At 40.7% G+C, this 26,395-nt stretch overlaps 1 protein-coding gene across 1 annotated transcript; it reads right to left on the bottom strand.

Annotated features, from left to right (window-relative positions):
- Positions 1 to 296: 296 nt before the first annotated feature.
- Positions 297 to 8,945, bottom strand: LOC148848960 (DnaJ/Hsp40 cysteine-rich domain superfamily protein). Its single transcript, XM_088950706.1, has 3 exons — positions 8,552 to 8,945; positions 1,287 to 1,548; positions 297 to 535 (listed from the first exon to the last, which is right to left on the bottom strand). Exons 1-3 carry the CDS (start codon positions 8,708 to 8,710, stop codon positions 468 to 470), a joined length of 489 nt encoding a protein of 162 aa, XP_088806832.1. The 5' UTR covers positions 8,711 to 8,945; the 3' UTR covers positions 297 to 467.
- Between the last annotated feature and the right edge of the window lie 17,450 nt (positions 8,946 to 26,395).

The following is a 26,395-nucleotide window of genomic DNA, read 5'->3' as shown; positions in this document are numbered from 1 at the left end:
TCCATATTTATTAAGTGTTGATAGACTCGGACTAGACTGGACAGTTGACCGGTGACAAGGTGATTCTTTTGGGTCCCGATTAATTGACAATCCTCACGGGCTGAACTAATAGTTAAACTGGTAAAACCATGACCCGGTGAACTTTTCAGCACTACTTGGTCCAAGTCTGACAACAAAGATTTCTTCAAATTATAAATATATTGAATTGAGATTGTCTTAATGAGATTGAATTTAAATTTGAAGTGGATACCTTTTGCAGCCCTAATGCAGAACCCAACTTCATATGCATTCCAATATAAAGCTATGAACCATCTAAATTGGATTGAAAATCAAATTCAAGTTTGGACAAACGATACCATTACCAGTTGCAGCCCAAATGAATAACCGCGACTTCAATGTATCCATCCTACATGCTATCCTTTTCAGAATTAAATAGCAAAACAAAGAAAAGAGGCAAACATTAAAACTCATTTCATTCCAAGGTGACCTCGGCCTCCACATTCTGAACACATAATGTTGCCACCGCCTCCACAACCTATATCACAATGAGTACAAAGAGCAACTATTAATGACCTGACCCAATCAATTATGTGTACATATGCACATGCATATACACGTACATAAATATAGTCATATATGTAAAAGAAATCGATTTTGGACTCTACCATGTATCAGTGGTAACAGGTGTTGGTGGTAATATGCAGGAGAAAAGAAAGGGATAAATTAGAACGATAGCCATTTAACCATTTCAACTATGCTGCTGTTATGCACTTGATTAATTAGGTGCCCCAAAGGACCCTTATCAGTACTAGATTAAAAGAAAGAGATATAAATTGAAAAGATAATCATTAAATCATTTCACCTGTGCTGTGAAGCTGTTGATCAATGTTCTAAGACTTGGACCATTCACAAAACCGAGAAGGCTGCCGGTTACATATTTGAACAATATAGATATTAAAGAGACAAGAACAGACACAAATACCATGATGGATAAATGGTAGTGTGTTAATTTATGCAAGGGAGAGGTCACAGGTTTTAATCTCATCATTTCCATTTTATGGTTTGTAATAAATCAGAGAACCAAGCAGGCCATTGAAACAAGTCAGTTTTCAAAGGTTCTCATGGGTTTCTGGCAGGTCATCCTCTTTTTCAGAAATTTGAAAACCAGAAACAGGTTCCCAGTTTTACAGTCCGACCATCTGGTCCAATCGAAGTCTTATAACATATCTGTCAATAATCTAACTAATAGAAGAAACAAATGACAGGAACCATATTAACAATGTTACCTAGACATTGAACTTTGACAATGATTCCTTGGCTTTCCAATATAGAGTCAACATATAAGCCCGACCCAGAGCAAGTTGTGCAAAGAACAACACCTTTGGCTTCACAATGATTGCAACGGGGACTGTCTCCAATTTTTCTTTCTGACAGAGGCAAACCAACTGGCTTTTCAATTATTTCCTCTGGTATAGTCTTATCATAGCAAAATAAAGATTCAAGACTGCTGCTTATTTTATGCACCTTTACTGCTGAACTTGACTTGGCCTGAAAACAAGTATGAAGTATTCCCTGTTAATTCCTTTTATCAATAAAAAAGGGTATAACAGTTTCTTAAGGCATCAGAAGAAGAGAGGAAGAGTTATGTGGACGGCAGTAATAGTAGCATTGGTATGGACTGTATGGGTAAAAACTTTAGACCTTTTTCAAGAATTTTCAACAAATGACATAATAAGATCCTGGACTGAAGTGGCACAGTCAGACCTGCAGAAAGTGTAAGAGTGGATTGGAAACCTCAAGCTACAAATAAGCTGAAGTTGAACTTTGATGGTAGCTCATTGGATAATCTAGGAAGGGTATGGAATCTAATGGTCTAAAGCAAATATTGAGAAGTTTCATTGGAGCGTGGTGAGGGAATGGAATCTAATGGCTGAGGTTGTAGTGGTATTGTTAATAGTGGGTTTGAGTGTTTCTTTGGTGGGTGTTACTATGCCCTTTCTTTGAGTTTTGGGGGTGTGTTTCTTTCTTTCTTTTTTCTAGTTGAGATGTTGATGGGGTGAGTTGGGTATAAAGTTTGAGGGTAGTTGGTTCTTTCTTTTATGTGTGGGTGCATGATATCCTTTCACCTATATGTATTTTCTTCCTTCCTTCTGATAAAATTTTCTTTTAAGAAAAAACTTAATGATTCCTTCTTTAGGTGGTGTCCAACACATTTGAACCACTGTCTTTTTAGAGGAGGTGGCTGCCACTTCCCCTAACTTTCTTATGATATCATTAGTTTAAGTTAGAAGAGAAAATATCTATAGATTTGGTCTAGTGTATCACCCTAATCTTAATACATTCAATAAAGGCCCTCTTGCTCCTTTTATGCTCTACAAAGATTCTTGAGTTTCTTTCCTCCCCAAATGTATAGATTGTTGCTCTTGTGCATCTCCACATGATTCTTCCTCCTTTCTTTGGCCACATGAAAGTCGCTGAGCAAAATAAGCTAGCTGTGCCCATTGGAGGATTCCACTTGCACGGTTGCACCCAAATAATGAGAGAAACCACTCCCAAATGCGAGTAACAAAAAAAAAAAAAACAGGAAATTAGTAAAGTGGTGACACACCTCACCGTCATTTTTCCAAAAAAAAATGCATCAATTTGGGGATAAACACCAATTAGACCTTTTTCTTTTGTAAAAGATCCATAGTATTAATTTTATTATGAAACACATTCAAACAAAAAGCTCCAATCTTGATATGAACATGCTTGTTCCATAAACTGAACAATGGTTACTATATCAAGTTCCAAGGCAAAGTACATTCCATGTGTTGTGAAACCTAATTTATATGGGCATGGGCTGTAATGGTTTTTATTTCTTTTCTTTTCTTTGGGCTGAATGGTCTGGGCCATAAGTCTTTCTTATGTATTTATATTACTATTGTATAGTTAGGGGCAGAGTTGTCTTTTTATCTCTTATTCATAGTTTTCAAGGTGCCAAGGCGAGGCTAGGCAATAGGGGGTGCCTTGTCGCCTTGTTGCCTAGGCAAGCGCTTGGTGTTGCCTAGTTGATGGATTTTTTCAAGTAAAAACCATATATCCTAGGGTAGTTCCCTAGGTTTCATAACCATATTTCCTTAATAATTATCCACAATTTTCATAATAAAAGTACAAAATTCATGTTAAAGTCTATAAAATCAACAAATTTATGAGAAGAAAAATAAAGAAAAGAAATTTGTAAAAATATAGGGGCTAAACCCCTATTTTTGTTATAGGAAAAGAAGAATTTTAGGTTCTTCCTTACTTATTGGTTCAGGTTTTGAAGTCTTTGAGGGTTCAATACAGCAATTAGCAATGTTTGTGTTGATTAAACCCTAACAAATAAGAAAATAATAACAAGAAATTAGTATATAAACACACAAAACGAATATTTTAGTTTAATAATGTCTATTTTATAACTATGATCTCAAAAAATTAATAATACAAAAGCATTTTATAACACAGAATACAAAACTGCTTGGCGATTGAGTGAGGCAAGCCTCCAAGGGTGCTTTGTTGCCTAAGGCACCCAACTAGGTGTTGCCTTGACAACCATGCTTATTAGCATTTCATATAAATGATAATGTTAGGGCTAGTCAGATAAAACAATCTGCCGCTGAATTTCTAACTTCTCCTTTTCTTCTTAAATACTTTTCTTTTCTTCTCTAAATCTGACTGTTTACATGGTATCAAATCAATCAATACTGTTATAGAATCTGATTGGACCTTTTCTTGATTTTTTTATTTTTTTTATTTTTCTTGAGTGTTTGTTCTCCATTGCTATCTCGTGAAGATACCCTCTGGTCATGGTTTATTGTAGAAAGTTCTAGGGTTTTTCTTGGGAAAACTCCAAGGAGGTCCATAACAGGTTCTGTTATACCCAACTAAGGTAGACAAGTTGTAATAGTCCTCAGACTACTAAAGAGAACTGAGTTTTTTTCGGACTGGATTGTCAAGAAGGGACACTAAAGATTCTTGTGACCTTTCAAGTGGGAGTTTTCAAGGTTACATGAAGGTTTTTCTGGTTGTTCTTTTCTTCACGCACTTGTTAGTTTGTGAAAGATTGAGATATCTTCCAGGATTCCAGCACAAGTGAGGTCACCCCTATAGATTCCAAATTAGCTAAAGGTGTCTCTAACATAGAGAACCCTAATTTATCCAGCTACAGATCACCAATGTGAAGTTGGATGAGTACAATTCAGAGAATGGGCCATTTCAGCTAAGCTCGTTATTTCTGGATGTGGGCTGCTAGGATGAATCAATGGGAAGATTAAAGAACCCAAGTAGGATCCAGAGTACAAGATTTGGTGCAGAGAAAACACAACTATTATGTCTTGGTTGCTTTCCTTTGTGAAACCCAAAATAGCTCGGACAGTTTAATACTATCCTACAACTTACAGGACGTGGAAAAATTGTCTAATATCTATAGGTTGACCCAAGACCTTGCAGCCTTAATTAAAAGGGACATGTCAATTTCAACTTATTTTGCTACTTTGGATGATCTCTAGAGGAGCTTGACCACCATGTAATCATAGATTGGGACTGCTGTACAGAGTCTACAGACAAAGAGAAGCATGATAAATATGTTAAAGAAGGGACGGTTTTCAAGTTTCTTTCTGGCCTTGATCCCTTGTATAAAAGAACAAATTTTGGGGAGAAACAAGCTACCTAATTTGCAACTTTTGTACTACTAAAATAAGGAGGATAGAGATGAGGACTGATGTCCATGTTCAGCCTAATGAGCAATCTGCTCTTGTTTTTGCTACCTCAAAAGGAGGAAAAGAGGTAGATAGGAAGAATCTGAAGAGTTCCACTAGAAACATACAAGGAAAACATGTTGGATTTTGCATCTCATTTTGAAACCAGCCACTTTAAGAAAGGAGAAGAAACCTCACAAGGATCCAGATGCTTTTGGACATGTAGCTAGTTCTAATGTGGTGGAAAAAGTGCACCTCCATTAGTGCTCCTCATTTGGGACAGATCACTACTCCCACTAGCAGTTTCCCCGGCTTCACAACTAAAGAGTAGCCATCCTAAATCAGGCTATGCCTTGACTGAAACTCCTTTTTCCACTTCCTCATTCACTAAGTATTGCTTCTGCCCTTAGTGTCCATCTTGCTCTTGGACCATTGACTTTAGAGCTTTTAAAAACATGGCTAGTTTATTTTCTTTATTCACATCTTTTTTTTTTTGATAAATGAGAGATTTTATTCACATGACATCCAACAGTTACAAGGTTGGAATTTGAAATATTAGCTGGTCATACTTTGCTTACTGTGGCTTACAATATAACATATAGTCACTGATAAGAAAAATAAGATATCATTTAAGTAGGTGCTAGGTAGACAATACACAAGCAGCTGATCTTAGGGTCCCAAAGGCTGAATCCTTGTGGGGAAGTTAACAGACAAGACACATAATAGTTACAATGTTGAAATTTGAAATATTCTTGATGAACAGTTGCAATTTGGAACGCTAGCTGGTTATTTTTTGTTTACTGTGGGTGGCATTACATAATTCAAATACTAATAGGAAAAAATGTGTCATTTAAGTGGATTAGGTAGTTCCCCTATTTGTAGTTTATCACGAGTATAGACTGCATTTATATGTTTACATAAGAATTCAAGATTTCTTCTGCATCTTTTCTTCCTGATAAATATTCGCTTGAAGATTTATACATTAGCTGGTTATACCCTTTTTTATTTTTATTTCTTTATCAGCAGAAATAATTTATTTATTAAAATTAATTAAGGAAGTAGTTAATACAATTTGATGACAGGAATGTTATCCCCAAAGCTTTCAGGCCACAGTTACATAGAAGCTTAACAACAGTTAATAGGTCATCCCAACAGCCCAAAGTGCATCAGATTACAACTTTGCCCAAAACAAACTAGGTCTGCCTACTCCTTTCTTTGCCAAAATATCTGTAAATCCATTTGCAGTCCTTATACAGCTAAAACTAGAATTAAACCTATTTGCTAGGATATCAATTTCCCTGAAAACATGTCTGTATTTCCAAGGAGCTGAATTGAAACTCTTGGACCAAGAAATGACTAACTGAGAATCTCTTTCAACTTCCAATTCCCTTACTCCGAGCTGTACTGCAAGCCTCAATCCCTGTAAGAGAGAGAGGATTTCAGCCTGGACTGAATCTCCAAAATCAATTGGTCCTGAAAGGTCTAAATTTTTTACCCAATGTGCTGTTCTTACTGTTATGGCTTCAATCAGTTCCTCCTTTGAAAAGATATCATGCACCCACACATAAAAGAAAGCACCAACTACCCTCAAACTTATACCCAACTCACCCCATCAACATCTCAACAAGAGAAAAAAAAAAAAAAAAAAAAAAAAGAAAGAAAGAAAGAAAGAAAGAAATAAACACACCCCTAAAACTCAAAGAAAGGACATAGCAACACCCACCAAAGAAACACTCAAACCCACTACTAACAAGCATGTTCATATCAAGATTGGAACTTTTTGTTTGGATGTGTTTGATAATGAAATTAATAATGTGGATCTTTTACAAAAGAAAAAGGTCTAATTGGTGTTTATCCCCAAATTGATGCATTTTTTTTGGAAAAATGACGATGAGGTGTCACCATTTACTAATTTCCTGTTTTTTTTTTTTTTTGTTACTCACATTTGGGAGTGATTTCTCTCATTATTTGGGTGCAACCGTGCAAGTAGAATCCTCCAATGGGCACAACTAGCTTATTTTGCTCAGAGACTCTCATGTGGCCAAAGAAAGGAGGAAGAATCATGTGGAGATGCACTAGAGCAACAATCTATACATTTTGGGAGGAAAGAAACACAAGAATCTTTGAAGAGCACAAAAGGAGCAAGAGGGCCTTTATTGAATGTATTAAGATTAGGGTGATACACTAAACCAAATCTATAGATATTTTCTCTTCCAACTTAACTAATGATATCATAAGAAAGTTGGGGGAAGTGGCAGCCACCTCCTCTAAAAAGACAGTGGTTCAAATGTGTTGGGCGCCACCTAAAGAAGGATTCATTAAGTTTTTTCTTAAAAGAAAATTTTATTAGAAGGAAGGAAGAAAATACATATAGGTGAAAACAAATTATGCACCCACACATAAAAGAAAGCACCAACTACCCTCAAACTTATACCCAACTAATCCCATCAACATCTCAACGAGAAAAAAAACAAGAAAGAAAGAAACACGCCCCTAAAACTCAAAGAAAGGACATAACAACACCCACCAAAGAAACACTCAAACCCACTATTAACAATACCACTACAACCTCAGCCATTAGATTCCATACCCTCACCACTCTCCAATGAAACTTCTCAACATTTGCTTTAAAACTCTACTACTACATACTCTCAACCGGAAAGACTTTGTTCCTCAAGTATCCCCTCCTTGCATTCTTCACCTTCTCGCTAGGCCCAACACCATAATGTCCTTTTAATCTTGCGAAAACGTGAACCATTTGCTGAGACTTTTTACTCATGAATATTCTAACAATATTAGGAATTATTTTAGCACTTTGTTCACCCTTTGTATGGTATGTTTTGCCAATATAATGAGTCTGTTCCTCTGTTGTGCATCTTTTCTGCTATTGTCCCTTTACGAATGCTGTTTTGTTTTCTAGCTCTTGGAATCTAGTTTTTCCTGCAGGTAGGTACAATAATTTGACTGATTTCCTGTTGGTTGTGTTAAATTCAAACCTGTTAAAAACTGTGATAAACAAAATGCTCTCTTGGTTGGCTATTGCTTATTATTTCATTTGGAAGGAAAGAAACAATCATGTTTTTATAAGTACCCATCGATCAATTAGGTCGGTTCTGACCTGTACTCAGAGTATCAAAAAACAAAGAGTATTTATTATGGAAACCTGCAAGTTGTGAATCTGAATCCGAATGTAACATTTTTTACAAAATCCTGGAGATTGTGCTACTCCTGTGATTCAGTCTGCTTTTCTTATTCAATGTGATAGAGGATGGATGGAAATGGTAAGAGATACTTTGGTTTCTGTGTAGTATGATTATAGTAAACAATTTCTTTTGGCTGCAGAAGGTCCGTTGGCCTAAATGCTGAACTTGGAGATATCCTGAAAGCTATGGCTTTTGCTAATGAAAAGGGTTGGAGTTCTCTTTATATGGTTTCAGATGCTAAAGCTGTTTTGCAGAAGATCCAAAATCAATTTCTAGATTTTTCTTGGAAATCTAATGGCACTGTGGACCAAATAGTTTCTCTTTCTAAACATTTTAATTAAATTAACCGTATCTATAGGACTAGGAAGTTTATTCTATCGGCTCATTGTTGGTTCAGAGAGCAAATTTTTTAAATGATGTTTGCATATGGTGGAATGATCCGCCTGACTGGTTAGCTCCTTTTGTGTATAATTTTGTTCTAATCAACGAAGGGTTTGTTTATCCAAAAAATAATCCCAAATTTTCGAAGGACTTAAAAAAGACACATTTTTTTATGGTAAAGAAGAGTAAGAAAGACGAGTAAAAAAGGAAAAAACAAAAAAATAAATAAAAAGAGAAAGAAAGGCGAACCAGATTCGCACTGTTGCAAGAAATCGAGCCGTCGTGGGAGATGGCACTGAGCTTTCTGATGGATTCTCTTCCTTTGAACGAAAACCTTGAATTCTTAACGACAAAAGAACCGAATGAGGGAATCGGCTCCATTGAAGAAATCCTGAACGTAGCCTCCATTACTGAAGATTGATAACGTGTTCTAATTGCTCTGATTATAGTTTCTGTAACCGGCAAAACAAGGGTGAAAAATGAAAATTCATTCCGAAGAGCTTTGAATGTATCGCCAGCCGCTCTCTTTCTCTTGTCTGTCCCTTTCCATCCCACACGCCCATCATTGACGACCGGATGAAGCCCGGTAGTGTTCGTGAAAGGCAAACCTCAGATGACACGTTAGTTAACTTCGGGTCAACTTGCTTTCCACACACTCTGTCTCCGTAATCTTACACCTGTTAACGGGCCGGCCCGGGTTCGAGCCGGGCTTTTTCTTTTTATAAATAGGAAATGACCAGGCCCGAGACCAAATCCAAATGATCGATTTAGACAATTAATTTATACTATATTAATTATATATTATTAATAATATATTATATATTCTATAATCTTATCTATCTATCTATCTGATGATGACGGGCATTTTGGTCAACTTAATTGATGTGGACATGTAAACGCTGTCAACAACACAACGTCCCACTCAGCAAGACAATTCGCCAATTTGACGCGTGGCAGCCAGCATCAGGTACACAGCCGAGTTAGGGTGAGATCAATCCATAGCATCCAGCATAGAAGAGCAGCTCACCAAAGTGATATGTGAAAGTCAGCATCAGGTACGCACCTAAGCTGGAGCGAGTTCGCTCGAAACCGTCCCGCTCGAACACCGTTATCGCGACTACAAGAACAGCTCGTTGAAACCGTACACCACAAGACTCGTGGGCGATATGTAACCACCGCACGGATCTAGCAATCAACTAACCAGTGCACCCTAGAATTTAGGAAACAACTCTATACAAGGCTCAGAAACATTACCCAACAGCACCTGAACCTCAGGTAGCTATAAAAAGACCCCAAGACCACTCCAAAAGGTAGGCACACATAAGCTCTCACTCTCTCCCAATTTCTTTGATAGAACCACTCACTGACTTAAGCATCAGAGTGTCCTCCTGGGCAAAATTTACCCAGGCACTCTAACCTCTCTTTCGTTTCTACAGGTCTCAGCTCAGCTTCACAGCTCAGCTCACTGCAAATTGAACCCGGTTCGAGCCACCTCATCAGACACGAGGGAGTGAACAAACCCTGTACTTCATCCATTGGTGGGCATACTTTGTGCCTCATCACCATATATATATATAGAGAGAGAGAGAGAGAGATTGGTGAACACATATCATGTATGTTTTAGATTATGTTTTCTATTTTTTTGGAGTGTTAAATCCTATTTTTTGAAAGTAAACTCTATATCATTCTTTAGTTTTTTATCATTCTGTATTGTGTTCAAAGAAAGTAAACTCTGTGACAACGTTGGAGATAAATCCTATTTCGATACTGTCAGTACGTTGGAAATAAAGTTTTGAAGAGGTTTACAGATTAGTAGTGAGAACGCTGGAGATAAGTTTCAGGTTAGTAATTTTTTCTTTGTTTTCCATTTTTCATCTTATAATAAGTTTCATTTTTCTTTGTTTTTCGTTTTTCTTCTAAAATGCATCGTTTTTCCATTTTAGGTTGGTTTTCTTTGTTTTTCGTTTTTCTTCTTCCTTGGATTCTGAAATGCGACTTCGGTAACTCTTCTCCATTTCAGGTTGGTTTTCAGGCGCACTTTCCACCAAGAAACACTTCATTCAAGTCGGTTCTGGCATTTGAAAGCTTAAAGAAATAGCAACAATAAACAAGTATGATTAAACTTCTTTCAAGTCGGTTCAATCATTTCCTATTGTAAATGACACTCAAACCAACTCATTAAAATGTCAAAAATCTGTAAAAAAACAAAAAAATGGTAAAAAAATAAGCGGGTCATTGCAGGACCCGTTTTAGCGTGCAAGTGAAGAAGATGATCTAATCGGGTTATCTTATTACGGTGTGGGTTCAGATATCCGTGTAGTAAACAGGTAAAGCAATCCGTGTATTACATGGGTAGAGCAATCTGTGTATTATACGGATAGAGCAATCTATGTAATACACGGATTACATAATAATAATAATAATAATAATTAATGAGGGGTAATTTGGTCTAACCCATCAACATCCAAACACGTGGAAGCGACCTATTGACTGGATGACAACTTGGCATCTCCTACCACCTCAGTAGACCAGTTCAGCTTGGGTACCTCATGCACCTTAGCCAAGACAGAGGTCCGAGTAGCTCGCAATAGCCCGACCTACCAAGGTGACACGTAGCTAACTTCTAGACCTACCAAGGTGACATGTAGCCAACTTCTAGAAGTTAGCTAGATGTCTCCGACCTCTACTGGATCACGCCGCACATCCACGAGCCTTATCTTCATCCCACTCGAACCGGACAGACTCAATAAGCCTTATTAGCTCACATGAAGTCCACATCCTCGCCTAGTACCATGGATCAGGGATCTCAGAGGTATTTCATAAAGCATACAGCAACTCATCTATATAAGGGCATCAACCCCAAAGACACAAGGTACACACGCTTTATTGCTCACTAGCCTACTTGCATTCAAACTTTTAGCTCACACACCAGTTCACTAACTTAAGCATCGGAGTGCCCACGTTGGGTAAGCCACCCTGGGTCCTCTGAGTATTCTTCTTCTTGCAATTCGACTGGCCAACTAAGCGGACTGACATCCGAGCTGCCCACCAGCTAAGAGCATCCAGATCGCGTACCATCAATTGGCGTCGTCTATGGGAAACACAACATAAAAGCTAAATCCCTACCTCTTACTTTCTACAAAATTTCAATGGCATCCTCAAGCACCGGAAAGAATGTCGAGATCACCATCACCGATGGGTAGGATCTACATGCAATCAACACAAAAGCCTCCTCTGTGATCATTGGACGGATCACGGTCTCACTCTTCCAGGAGTGTCAACACCACGGAACCCTGCATTCCCACTCCAACAAGTCAACACACCCCTGTCTCATGTGAGCGCCGCTCTCCTAGTGGTAGAGCCCTCTGTGGTTCCTGCTGGGATAGAAGCACGACAATTCCATGAGCTCGTGTAGAGTGTTCGAATCATGCATTTGTAGCTGCAATCTTGGGAGCAAAGATTTGGAGCATGCATGCCACCGCCTCCCCAGCAATATCAGTACCAGCATCAGCTCCTGCCTCTCCAGCAGAACCAGAGCTAGTAGAATAGACATCGTCACCTCCTCGAAGGCTGACACCACCTCGGGGTCCAACACCAATCTGGCATCCATCGCCACCTAGGCACCTCATAGTTGACTCGTGGAACCAGCCTCAGCACAACCGACAGAGCGATTAGTAGCAACAATCACAAAATGAACATCACCATCATGAGCAGCATGAACAGTAGCATCATCAGCAAGACGATAGATAGCCTAGCAACCAGAAGCTCGGAGTGAGGGGTGAGGATCTAGCCCAGGACCCATCCTATCACCTCGGTGACTAGAACCTAGCCCTCGTTCGTGAGAATGTCGGCCACCGAGACCAGCCCCTAGTATGCGACCATGTCAGAGACCGGGAGAATACCTGGGCCGAGACTCCAACCAACACAGAAGTGAATAGCACAAACAAGGTGACTAAGAAGCGACGTCGCTGACGCACACACCGCACCTCAAGTAAAAGTAGTGCTGCCTTGACAGCAAAAGTAGAGAAAAGAAGGGAAGAAGTGAGCTCGGTTGCTGCACAAACAACCTCAATTGCACTGAGCCGACCTTCTCCCCTAGCACCTAAGATCCTCTCGGCCCTACGACGAAGAACTTCAAGATGCCTACCCTGGAAACTTATGATGGAAACATTGACCCAAATGACCATGTCAACAGTTTCCAGTCCTTGATGCTGCTCGCTGGGGCAGATGAAGCCAGCCTCTATATGGCCTTTTCCACGACTTTTAGAGAAACAACAAGATGGTGGTACCGAAATCTACCCCCAGCCTCGATCAAAAGTTGGAAGTAGTTTGTGGACCTTTTTACAACATACTTTGTTACAAATAAGAAGTTCCTGAAGTCTGCGACTAGCCTTCTAAACGTGGTCCAATGGGAGAACGAGTCCTTAAGGGACTATATTAAAAGGTTCAACTTGAAAAGATTATAGGTACCCAACCTTGACTGCGTCGTGCAGCTCACTGCAGCCCATAAAAGGAGTCCGCCACCTAGATTTTCGCTTGAAGGGATGAGAGATCCATCGTATGGACACCCAAAGATTGCGGAATAAGGGGGTGAATTTCAAAAATTTTCTCTCTCCTTCCACTAGGAATTGCATTCCCTATTTAGAAAATCATATTTTCAAGGATCATTCTTGAACCATAAACTGAACCAGACTGAACCAAAAAGGAGTAGGAGAGGATTATACCTGATACAGAGAAATAGTATCCCCCAACAAAGGTGTTCACGCCCAAGGAAGGATCCAAAGACTGCTCCCACTGAAGATGACACAACGCAGGATGGAGCAGAATCAGCAGTGTTCTTGTCAAAGAACTCTGTCCTTTGCAAGAATCAGCAGGATGGCACGTGAACACAGCTTTCTATCAATTCTTTCTCAAAGAACTGATGTCAAGATCGAATCTTGACTTCTCCCACAACTGGAGATCGAACTGGCAAATAGGGCGGCAAGAATAGGGAGGCAACAAGAAAGAATACTGTAGGGATGCTTAATTCTTCCTTCTTTTTTTTTTCAGCACTAAAAAAGATCTGAATGAATCATTCTCAAGGCTGCTGCCCCCTCCTTTTGTTAACCTAAAAGATCAGCTCCTAATCCAATCAGGAGCTGCTTATCCAAATCATATTTGGATCAGCCTTCTCTTTAGGTGATAAGGATAAACCCTTATCTTATCTGAAGATTAGATCAGCTTTCTCCTAATCTCATTATGAGGTTTCTAGATCTGAATCACATTCAGATCTAGACTCTCTGAGTGGATAGGGTCAAGACCCTATCCTTATAGCTAATCCATCTCAGAATTTGCCCCATATTTAACTAATTAAATAGCCCAGTTCGAAATGGGCTTTAGGCCCATTAAGCTTATGTGCTCACTTAACCTTCCTAACTGTTGCCCAGTTGGGCTTCCTTGTATGGCATGGGACCCAAGCATTGATCTACACATCAGCCACATGGGTTCGGCCCAGCCTTTGTTACAAGGCCTGGTCGAATACACTGTTATGGACAGTGCACCCCCTGAAACCCATCAAATGGGCTCTATGCGCCCAACACTTACCCTAAGTGGTCCCTGGGCCAAGCCACCTTGTAACACCCAGGGACTGTGGGCAGATGCAAGATTAGCCCATCAGGTATTATCCTAAATGGTCTTACACTTAACCTCTCAGTCCATAATGATCACACACTACCCGACAAGAGAGGACCTCTACCTCAGCTGCAAGGAACAGTATTGCACTCTCTGCTTATATGGATCCCAGGAATTAAAACCTTCTTGTAAACATTTTAGAAACCATAAAATATATTTTGCAAAACAAATCTCAATGATTGAAATCGGCTGCCAGCAGTCTTGGTTTCCATCAGTGAGGGTGCATCCCCGATCATTACCTTTGTCCGACAAAGGGGCTGATCCTGTCACTATGATCACCCACTCAGATGAATTCTCAAACTGTCCCAACATACCCAGGTTTTGACCCCCGCTAAGGATCTCACTGATTGATATATCAAAGACAGTCCAATCTGACACCTAGTGCATTATCATAATCGAGTCTAGGGGTCGGGTGTAACTTTTCAGTTTTACCCATCAATCTCCAAGGTCCAGGGCAATACTGAAAATCTGGTCTGGTTCATAGATTCAATTAATCCTACACTATATGTGCCTAGGGTCTCACCCTGGCAGCTAAGACAGGCCACCCCAACCGACATGGTGGCACCACAGTGTCATCCTTGTCAGGATAGGTCTTCCCAAACCGACCCACTGGCTGTGAACATTCTAAACTAACATGAGTCTCATTAAGTGTCCAGTTTAAGGGTATTACACAGAAACATACCAAGGGAACATGAATCAAATATGCACTTTTATTCATTTACAATAAACTCATAAAGTACATCATTCTGATTGAAGCTAAGGGCATACAAAACTGTCTAACAGCTCCCACTTGCACTTAGGTCCAATCAAGTACAAGCCAGAGTCCCATGCTTTCCACGTGTTTCTCAAACACTTTCTGTGATAGTGGCTTCGTCAATGGGTCTGCTACATTTTGTGCTAACGCTACCTTCTGAATCAGGACGTCCCCTCTACCAACAATCTCTCGCAATACGTGGTACTTCCCCTCGATGTGCTTCGACTTCGACTGGGCTCGTGGCTGCTTAGCCTGAGCAATGGCTCCATTGTTGTCACACAACAATGGGTTGGGTGATGTGCTGGACGGAACTACTCCAAACTCGTGAACAAACTTCTTCATCCACACGGCTTCTTTTGCAGCCTCACTTGCGACAATGTACTCGGCCTTGGTCGTGGAGTCTGCAGTGGACCCCTGTTTGCTGCTTTTCCAGCAAACAACACATGATCCTATCGTGAAAACATATCCAGATGTAGACTTTCTATCATCTAGATCCGACTAGAAATCGGCATCTATATACCCTTGGAACTATAGTGATCTACCATCGAGTATTAGACAAAACTCTTTTGTCCTTCGAAGGTACTTAAGTATGTTTTTCACAGCAGTCTAGTGCTCCTACCTTGGGTTGGCCTGAAATCTGCTTACTACACTCACTGCTTGAGCAATGTCAGGACGAGTGCACAACATGCATACATGATGCTTCCCATGGCAGAGGCATAGGGAATGTCTTTCATTCCATCAATCTCCTCAGAAGTTTTGGGAGACATCTTCTTGGAGAGAGTGACTCCGTGCCTGAAAGGAACATTTCCTTTCTGGGAGTTCTCCATGCTGTATCTTTTGACTATTTTGTCAATGTAAGCAGATTGAGATAATCCTATTATCCGCTTCGATCTATCTCTATAGAGTCGATGACCCAGTATATAGGAGGCTTCTCCAAGATCTTTCATGGGGAATTACTGTGAAAGCCATACTTTCACCGTAGTTAACATTCCTACATCATTCCCAATGACTAGAATGTCATCTACATACAAAACTAAGAAGGTAACCTTATCTCCACTATACTTCCTATAGACACAGGGTTCATCCAGATTCTGCTCGAAGTCAAACGATTTGACAGCAGAGTAAAAACGGATGTTCCAACTTCTAGAAGCTTGCTTAAGTCCATAAATGGATCTATTAAGTTTACATACCATGTTTTCCTGACTTGCAACAATGAAGCCTTACGGCTACTGCATATAGATATGTTCAGTAAGATCTCCATTCAAGAATGCAGTTTTGACATCCATCTGCCAAATCTCATAATCATGGTATGCTACTACAGCTAGCAGGATCCTAATGGATTTAAGCATGGCCACAGGCGAAAAGGTTTTCTCATAATCGATGCCCTCTTTCTGAGTGTACCCTTTTGCCACCAAACGAGCTTTGAAGGTCTCAACCCTACCATCGGGCCCTTCTTCCTCTTGTAAATCCATTTGCAACCGATTTGCTTTTACCCCAGAGGGTGGATCTACTAGAGTCTAGACTCCATTGGTCTCCATTGAGTCAATCTCTGCTCTCATGGCCTCCACCCACTTCTGGGAATCTATGTCCAACATAGCTTCCGCGTAAGTCACGGGATCCTCCTCACTAGTCAAGGTTTCCACCAGGTAACTATCCTGGTCATAACCATAACGAACTGGTGGCCTGGATACCCGAGTGGATCATCTAGGTTGGTCACTACATGGAACTTGTGGGACATCTCCCACTGCTCCTGAGCTCTCCTCATCAAGAACAACTTCATGACGATGGGTGTCCAGGATGTAATCGGTTTCCAAGAATTGTGCATTTCGACTGCAGAACACTTTCTGCTCACTTGGGTCATAGAATATGTAACCTACAAAGCCTTTTGGGTAACCTACAAATAGGCAACGGCTGGTCTTGGATTCCAACTTGTCTGCACTCGTTCTTTTAACGTGTGCTGGACAACCCCAAATCTTCAAGTGTCTGACACTTAGTTTCTTTCCGGTCCAAAATTCATATGGAGTATTCGTAACCGATTTAGTTGGAACCCGATTCAGCACGTAAATCGCAGTCTCTAATGCATAACCCCAAAAGGATGTGGGTAACTCTGAGTGTATGAGAAGTGACCGGACCATATCCAATAAGGTCCTATTCCTCCTTTCTGAAACACCATTAAATTGTGGTGTAGTAGGAGGAGTTAATTGTGATACTATCCCATTGTCCTTTAAGTAGTCCCTGAATTCGTCAGAGAGATACTCGCCACCTCGATCTGATCGAAGGGCTTTAATTTCTCTCCCTAACTGTTTCTCGACCTCTTGTCTAAATTCTTTGAACTTTTCAAAGGATTCAGACTTGTGTCTCATTAGGTACACGTAATCATATCATGAAAAATCATCTATGAAGGTGATGAAATACACGTGTTGATTTCGTGTCCTAACACTCAGGGGACTACATACATCAGTATGTATTAGGTCAAGTGTGCCTGTACATCTTTCAAGCTTACCGTTAAATGGCCATTTCGTCATCTTGCCTTGTAGGCAAGGCTCACAGGTGGGAAGATCTTCTATAGTTAGAAAATCCAAAGGACCATCCTTTACCAACCTTGTGATTCGGTCAACACCGATGTGGCCAAGTTGGTAATGCCACAAACACGTGAGATAAACTGTATCACGGGCTCTCTTCTTGGGGATTTCAGCTGACGTAGTTTTGGTTATGTTAGTTTCTAGAGAAGGATGTAGAACATAGAGACCGTTCTCCAGTTCCCCGTATGCGATGAATCTGTTATTTCTTTTAATAGTATTCGTATTACTAAAGAAAGATAGAATAACCATTTGCACATAGTTTTGAGACAGAAATCAAATTTCTCCTTAAATTTTGTACATAAAGACAATCTCTCAATACAATAGTTCCTTCTCTAAAAAGTAACTCCACGGTTCCTACGGCCGCGGCTGCAACAGTTGCAGTAGTCTCCAAGTAGAGTGTGACTTCTCCTTCACTTAGCCTTCTGCTTACCTTGAACCCTTGCAGTGAATTACACGCATGAGTTGAAGCCCCAGAGTCAATACACCAGGACGTAGAAGCTACCAATAAATTGTTTTCTATAACACAAGTTTTGAAATTACCTTTCTTGGATTCCAAGTAGGCAAGACTGTTCCTTTTCTAGTGGCCAGTCTTCTTGCAGAAGTGATAGGCATTCGATGCTTTGTCTTTCTTCTGCTTCTTACCCTTAGTGGTTTTCTTCTGAGGTTTCTTTGCCTTCCTCTTTCTCTTGCCTGTCTTGCTAGCTTCAACAAGCATAGCTACAGGCTCATCCTTTCTAATCAGTTCTTCAGCTCTTTGCAACATATTGCTGAGCTCTTGCAAGCTGACATTTAGCTTGTTCATATTATAGTTCATAATGAATAGATTAAAGGAAGGAGTCAAAGAATTAAGGATAGCATCTATCTGGGTCACAAGGTCCAGCCCGGATCCAAGAGCCTCCAATTCGTTGATGTATCTCATCATCTGAAGACAATGGTCGTGAATTTGTTGGCCCTTGGTCATTTGTGCGGTCATGAACTGTTTCAAGACCTTTTGTCGAGTAGAACGATTCTGCTCTTCATACATCATCCTGAGACTGTCCAATATGTCCTTGGCAAGTTCAATCTAATCGAACTGCCTCTGTATTGGGTTGTCCAAGGAGGCAATGATGTAACATCGGACAATGGAGTTTTTCTCCTCCCATTCCTGATAGTCTCTCCTTCGGGCCTCAGAAGCCCTATTATCACCCGGATGCACCGGGGTAGGATTCTTTGCCACTTTGTCTAGCTTTTCAGAAGCTAGGACCAGCATAAGGTTCCTATACCAATTGGCATAGTTTGGGCCCTTCAACTTGTTGTCATCAAGCAATTTTGCAAATGATCCATTTGCCATTTTCTGATAAAAGAGCAAACATCAGTCCACAACCTTATTTGATTCATGTTCATTACATAGATATGGATTTTAATCTACGTTCCATTTCCATTTATCCATCTCTGAGATTTCCCTCCTTTCTCAGTGACAGAGACTACGGGTTGTCTCTGGAAATGTGGAAAATCACATAGGGTGCATGGAGCCAACTGTTTCAGCTGCATAACCCCACCACCTTTCTGTGAAGGATCATATCCACTAAACATATGAGTTTTCCCTTTGGCCTCTGTCAGACAATGTTCAGAGCTGTTTTTAGGTAAACCTTTTTGTCCAGTGAGTGCTTACCCATCATATTCGTGAATGCCAAGGTACCATGAGAGAGTTCCCATTTTTTGGCGAAGCCCCTCCCACATCGGTCTATGACGCCCCTATCATCTTATGAAACACTTAGACAAGCCCAACAACAAATGGATAGCCCATTTTCTGGTGCGTTTCCTCATTACTGAAGGACCCATCCTCATGCTAATGATGGAAGGTCTTTAGAGAGTTCATCATATGAATCTCTCTATCACATGCACTCATATTAGTTGGAGGGAACAATTAATTACGCCCTAGTTTGATTTAGGTCAAACCAAAGTGGCTCCCACTGACTTTCATAAAGTCAGATTTCGGTGGGCCTTAATCGGCTAGGGTTCCGCATGTAACCTCTTGATGAGGTGTGGGGCCCACCACTAAGGGAGGTCATCCAATGACCAAAAGGGACGCCATGGCAATGATGTGCATTCAGCCATGGTGTGCGCAAGAGCCACTGTCGATTGAGCATGGGCCAAGCACTTATGGCCCATGTATGTAGCACATCACACATCCATACGTCTCATGCAGGGATAAATTGATCCAATCAATTAATCATCTGTAAGGCCCATTTGAAGCCCATTTTAAATCCATAATATTAACCATCAATATTATCTAGGTATATGGGTCGAATGGTTCAGCCCATATAGCTTTATGTGTTAAGTGGGCTTTTAGCAATTTTAACTATTTAAAACTGGGCCTTTACAAGTTGGGCCAAATTAACCATTTAATTAATTATCAATCCTCAGGCCCATTAGTGGGAAAATTAGGGCTGACTTTCAGCCTTGATTAAATCCTAGATTTGGTCTAAACAATTTGAACCAATCTTGGTTCGAATGGGTCTAGGGTTTGATCTTTAATTAAATCTTTAATTCAAGAAAATAATCTAAAATTAAATACTGATAAAAGAAAATCAAGAATCAGTCAAACAGCGTTGTTCGCACAATCCATCATGCAAAACAGAGGTTAGATCACAGTTTGCAATTTCATAAACTACAAATCACGGATTGTAGTTCTCCCATCTGTGAAATCTCCTTCTCTACAAAATCTCCTTTTCTGTGTCGCCATCTTCGATAAAAAATAAAAATAAATAGAAATCCTATTTCTATTAATGATTACATCAGATCGAATACCTATACATTCAGTCTAAAAATAAAATAAAAAACTATCTTACAGACCAAATGTAACAAAATGATCCAAAATCTACAAAATCGCAGGTTCCCTGTGCAAATCAAGATTTCAATCTCCTCTTGTACAAACAACCCATAAATAAAAAAAATCATAAAGAACAGTTCTAAATAATAATCAAAATTATATAAAATTAATTTCAAATTATTCGCCCATTAATTTTGGGAACAAATTTCCCAAAACCCATATCTGCACAAATCGGGTAGAACGTCTTCTACCCATTTGCGCAGGTTCAGATATGAAACAAATTGGTTCAAGATTTGAACCTGGCTCTGATACCTCTGAAGGGATAAGAGATCCATCATATGGACACCCAAAGATTGTGGAATAAGGGGGCGAATTTCAAAAATTTTCTCTCTCCAACTGGGAATCGCATTCCCTATTTAGAAAATCATATTTTCAAGGATCATTCTTGAACCATAAACTGAACCAGATCCGAACCAAAAAGGAGTAGGAGAGGATTATACCTGATACGGAGAAAAAGTATCCCCCAACGAAGGTGTTCACACCCAAGGAAAGATCCAAAGACTGCTCCCACTTAAGATGGCGCAGTGCAGGATGGAGCAGAATCAGCAGTGTTCTTCTCCAAGAACTCTGTCCTTTGCAAGAATCAACAAGATGGCACATGAGCACAGCTTCCTATCAATTCTTTCTCAAAGAACTGATGTCAAGATCGAATCTTGACTTCTTCCACAACTGGAGATCGAACTGGTAAACAGGGATGCAAGAACAGGGAGGCAACAAGAAAGAATTCTGTAGGGATGCTTAATTCCTCCTTCTTTTTTCAACACTAAAGAAGATCTGAATGAATCATTCTCAAGGCTGCTGCCCCCTCCTTCTTTTGTTAACCTAAAAGATCAGCTCCTAATCCAATCAGGAGCTGCTTATCCAAATCATATTTGAATCAGCCTTCTCTTTAGGTGATAAGGATAAACCCTTATCTTATTTGAAGATTAGATCAGCTTTCACCTAATCTCATTAGGAGGTTTCTAGATCTGAATCCCATTCAGATCTGGACTCTCTGAGTGGATAGGGTTAAGACCCTATCCTATCAGCTAATCCATCTTAGAATTCACCCCACAATTAACTAATTAAATAGCCCAGTTCGAAATGGGCTTTAGACCCATTAAGCTTATGTGCTTACTTAACCTTCCTAACTGCTGCCCAGTTGGGCTTCCTTGTATGGCATGGGACTCAAGCATTGATCTACACATCAGCCACATGGGTTTAGCCCAGCCTTTGTTACAAGGCCTGGTCGAATACACTGTCATGGACAGTGCACCCCCTGAAACCCATCAAATGGGCTCTATGGACCCAACACTTACCCTAAGTGGTCCCTGGGCCAAGCCACCTTGTAACATCCAGGGACTGTGGGCAGATGCAAGATTAGTCCATCAGGTATTACCCTCAATAGTCTTACACTTAACCTCTCAGCCCATAATGATCACACACTACCTGACAAGAGAGGACCTCTCCCTCGGTTGCAAGGAACAGTGTTGCACTCTCTGCTTATATGGATCCTGGGAATTAAAACCTTCTTGCAAACATTTTAGAAACCATAATATATATACTTTTATATCTCTTATAAAATATATTTTGCAAAACAAATCTCAACGATTGAAATCGGCTGCCGGCAGTCTTGGTTTCCATCAGTGAGGGTGCATCCCCGATCATTACCTTTGTCCGACAAAGGGGATGATCCTGTCACTATGATCACCCACTCAGATGAATTCTCAGACTGTCCCAACATACCTAGGTTTTAACCCCCGCTAAGAATCTCACTGATTGGTATATCAAAGACAACCCAATCCGACACCTAGTGCAGTATCATAATCGAGTCTAGGGGCGGGTGTAACTTTCCAGTTTTACCCATCAATCTCCAAGGTCCAGGGAAATACTAGAAATCTGGTCCAGTTCATAGATTCAATTAATCATACACTGTATGTGCCTAGGGTCTCACCCTGGTAGTTGAGACAGGCCACTCCAACCGACTTGGTGGCATCACACTGTCAGCCTTGTCAGGATAGGTCTCCCCAGACCGACCCACCGGCTGTGAACATTCTAAACTAACATGAGTCTCATTAAGTGTCCAGTTTAAGGGTATTACATAGAAATATACCAAGGGAACATGAATCAAATATGCACTTTTATTCATTTACAATAAACTCATAAAGTACATCATTCTGATTGAAGCTAAGAGCATACAAAACTGTCTAACATCGCTGATAGCTCAAGTTGAAGCCACCTACTTCCATGGAGGCATTCATCACTGAGGCAGACAAGTTCATCAAGGCGGAAGAGGCTCTCGGGTCCTGGTTAGAGCTGCACCAGGCCGAGAAAAGGAAGAGAACAGAGGAAGAGGCAAGTAGTAGCAAGCATGTTAAGTGTCGTAACCTAAAAGAAAAAACTACACCACCTTGAATGCAAAGCGAGACGAGATTTCATTGTCCACCAAAGAAGCTAGCTATGTTAAGTGGCCACCCAAGATGAGAGGAGATCTAGAAAATTATAACTCGAATCGGTACTACCACTTCCACCGAGATATTGGACACGACACTGAAAGTTGTCGTAACCTCAAAGATAAGATCGAGGAGATGATCCACTATGGATATCTCAAGAAGTTCATCAAGTATGAAGACATAGACAACCGAACTGACGAGCTGTGAAAAGATGTACCAAAGTAGAGTAGGTGGAATGACCGTGACCAGCCACCTCAGGATCCACTAGCAGAAGAGAGACCGGTCTGCGAGGTAATCAATATGATTACCAGTGGGTCAATCGTAGCAGGTTGCAACACAAATAGTGGGCAAGACAACTGTCTGGGAGTTAGAGCATGAGGACGAGAACCCGTCGAAGCGCCCTTGGGTGGAGGAAGTGATTTACTTCATCAAGGATGATGCTCACGGGATCCAGTATCTACACGATGATGCATTCGTAGTCAAGATGGTCATCAACGACTTTGAGGTGAAGCAGATTCTAGTCGATTTTGTCAACTTCGTGGATATCCTTTTCCTAGAAGCCTTTGAGAAGATGGAATTAGAACAGAAGGACCTCCAGCCAACAGACACACCTCTAGTCGGTTTCGACGGAGATGTGGTAAAGCCTCTTGGTAGGGTCACAGTGTCAGTAGCAGTGGGAGCGAAGCCCAACACCGTCCGATTTGAGCACACTTTCCTTGTGGTTGCCACCCCATCCCCCTACAATGTCATTTTGGGATGACCCATCCTACATGTACTTCGTGCGATGGTGTCGACCTATTATCTCTCAATGAAGTTTCCAGCAAACTATGGAGTAGGGATAGTACGGGGTGACCAGTTGGAATCGCGAAAGTGCTACGTCGCTGCGCTAAAGGGAAAAACAAAGCTAGCAAATGACGTTAAGCTAGAGCCACCCCCCGAGCACACCGATGAGTGAGCTGCACTGATGGAGGATACGGTCCAGGTCGCGGTCTTAGATACCAAGCCCATGAAGACTCTCCAGATCGGCGCTCGCCTAAACGAACCACTTCGGTCGCTATTGGTAAGTTTCTTGTTAAATCATTTAGATGTTTTTGCTTGGTCGGTAGCAGAGATTCCCGGCATTGACCCTAGTATAATCACTCATAAACTTAATGTGGACCCTTTAGTCAGGCCAGCCAGACAAGGAAAAGAAACCTCGCCCTAGAGAAGTGGAGGATAATAGATGAGGAAGTCGAGAAGCTCTTCGTAGCAGGCTTTGTTAAGGAGGTCCAGTACCCAAGTTGGGTAGCAAATCCAATCCTCGTGAACAAGGCCAATGGCAAGTGGTGCATGTACGTCGACTACACCGACCTCAATAGAGCCTGCCCAAAGGATAGCTTCCCTCTTCCTAGAATAGATCGCTTAGTGGATGCGACTTCAGGGCAAGAGTTGCTAAGCTTCATGGATGCATACTCCGAGTATAATTAAATTCAGATCGACCTAGCCGACCAAGACAGTATTGCATTTGTAACTAAGTTAGGTTGTATTGTTATAATGTCATGCCCTTCAGACTGAAAAATTCTAGAGTGACCTTCTAGAAACTTGTAAATAAAATTTTTGAGCCTTCGATAGGCAATAAAGTGGAATGTTATGTAGATGACATGGTCATGAAGACCCAATTTTCCTCTTCTTTAATTGACAATTTAAATTGTGTTTTCCAAATTTTATGAAAATTTAACATGAAGGTCAGCCTGAACAAGTGTGTCTTCATGTCACATCGAGTAAATTCCTCGGTTATATAGTGAACCGATGTGGCATCGAAGCCAACCCAGATAAAATTCAAGCAATCTTAAATATGAGGCCGCCCCAAACAATAAAAGAAGTGCAAAGGTTAATTGGCTAAATTGCTACCCTAAACTGATTTATGTCTAAATTGGCTGGTCGGTGTTTACCCTTTCTCAAGGCCATAAAAAAAAATGAGGAATTTGAGTGGTCTGAGGAGTGCTAGCTCATGTTTGATGAGCTCAAAAAGTACCTAAGTACCCCACTAGTTTTAACCCGACCTCTAAGACTATACCTCTCAGTAAGCGACGAAGTAGTCAACTCAGTACTAATTAGATAAGTAGACCAAGTCCAAAGGCCCATCTACTATATCAGTAAGGTTTTATAGGCAGTTGAGACCAGGTACTCCGACATTGAAAAGCTAGCCTTCGCTTTAGTCATTACAGCTCAAAAACTACAGCCTTACTTCCAAGCCCACACCATCGCCGTCCTAACTGATAGACCGTGGAAGCATGCCCTATAGAAGCCTGAGGTCTCAGGCAGATTGATGAAGTGGGCAATCGAGTTGAAAGAATACAACATCTGGTTCGAGCCACACCTAGCCATCAAAGCTCAAGTCTTGGTAGATTTCGTCATTGAATGCATGTTCAGCACGCTGACCCTTGAGGTGGCTGAGCTAACCTTCACGACAAAGGCACCAACCAGCCCGATACCTGTTCTGGCTAGGGAAGCCCCAAGGAGCCCTGGATCCTCCATGTCAACAACTCATCTAATCAATGAGGAAGCGAAGCCGAACTCATACTGTATGGGCCAAGTGAGGTGAAGCTAGAGTATGCTCTCCGATTCGGATTCGAAGCGTCAAACAACAAAGTGGAGTACGAGGCACTAATAGCTGGGTTAGAAAATGCAAAAAAACACAACATAAATCAAATTTTAAAATGTAACCTAAATTCTAACCTAAATCTCCTCCCCCACACTTAAAACTTACATTGTCCCCAATGTGAGGTGAAATGCAGAGAAATGGCAGAAAAACTAAACTAGAAATGTAAAAAGAAAAAGAAAAAGGAAAAACAAACTTCCCTATTTTTAAAACTCATGAATCAGATCCTCTAACTCTCGTGGTTGCAGCTTTCTATGTTCTCCCCTTTCATCCATTATGGGCAGGTTCAAATCTGGAATAGGGGCCTGCAAAACAGAGGGTGACGATTTCTTCATATCCAATTGTGCACTCAATTCGAGCTCCTCATTCAAATCCTCTTCTCTAAAAACTTCATGTACAATTGAATCAACAGTGTCACTAGAACAGATCAAATGGCATTCATTTGGATACTTCATATCTTAAAAAATATTAAATTTAACAATCTCCCCGTAGAACTCGACGGAGAGGGTACCCTCATCCACATCTATTTTGGTCTTGGCCATTTTCATGAATGGACTGCCTAATAGAAGTGGGGCTGAACTTATGATCGTGTCCTCCTCCATCTTCAGAATGTAAAATTTGGCCGGAAAGATTAGATCATTAACCTACACTAACACACCCTCAACGATCCCTTCTGGGTAGGCGTTAGAACGATCAGCTAGCTGAATGACTACCCTAGTTTCCTTTAAGGGACCTAATCTCAAAGCACAATAAATCAAGTATGGCATGACATTGATGGATGCACCTAAATCTAACATAGCACGCTCGATTCTTTTGTTGCCAATCACAGAAGGTAAAGTGAACATACTTGGATCAACACGTTTTTCTGGCAAGGTCCTCTTAATGATAGCTGAAACATTTTCTCCAACCCTTACCTTCTCATCGATTCACAGCCTCCTCTTGTTAGTGCACAACTCCTTCAGAAATTTTGCATATTTTGGGATCTGTTTGATGGCATCTAACAAGGGTATATTTATCTCCACCTTCCTGAAGGTCTCCAAGACTTCTTGCTCATATTCTTCCTTCTTGGATTTTTCCAACCTACTAGGAAATGGAGGCACAATGGCATTAGTAATCTTTGGGAGAGGGGGGTCAGATATTAC

This window comes from Nelumbo lutea, chromosome 6 (assembly GCF_056320005.1).
Source record: "Nelumbo lutea isolate HS-2025 chromosome 6, American lotus-T2T, whole genome shotgun sequence".
In the NCBI taxonomy this organism is placed as follows: Eukaryota; Viridiplantae; Streptophyta; class Magnoliopsida; order Proteales; family Nelumbonaceae; genus Nelumbo; species Nelumbo lutea.
The sequence above is the reverse complement of the archived record's forward strand: the minus strand, read 5'-3'. Positions and strand labels throughout refer to the sequence as shown.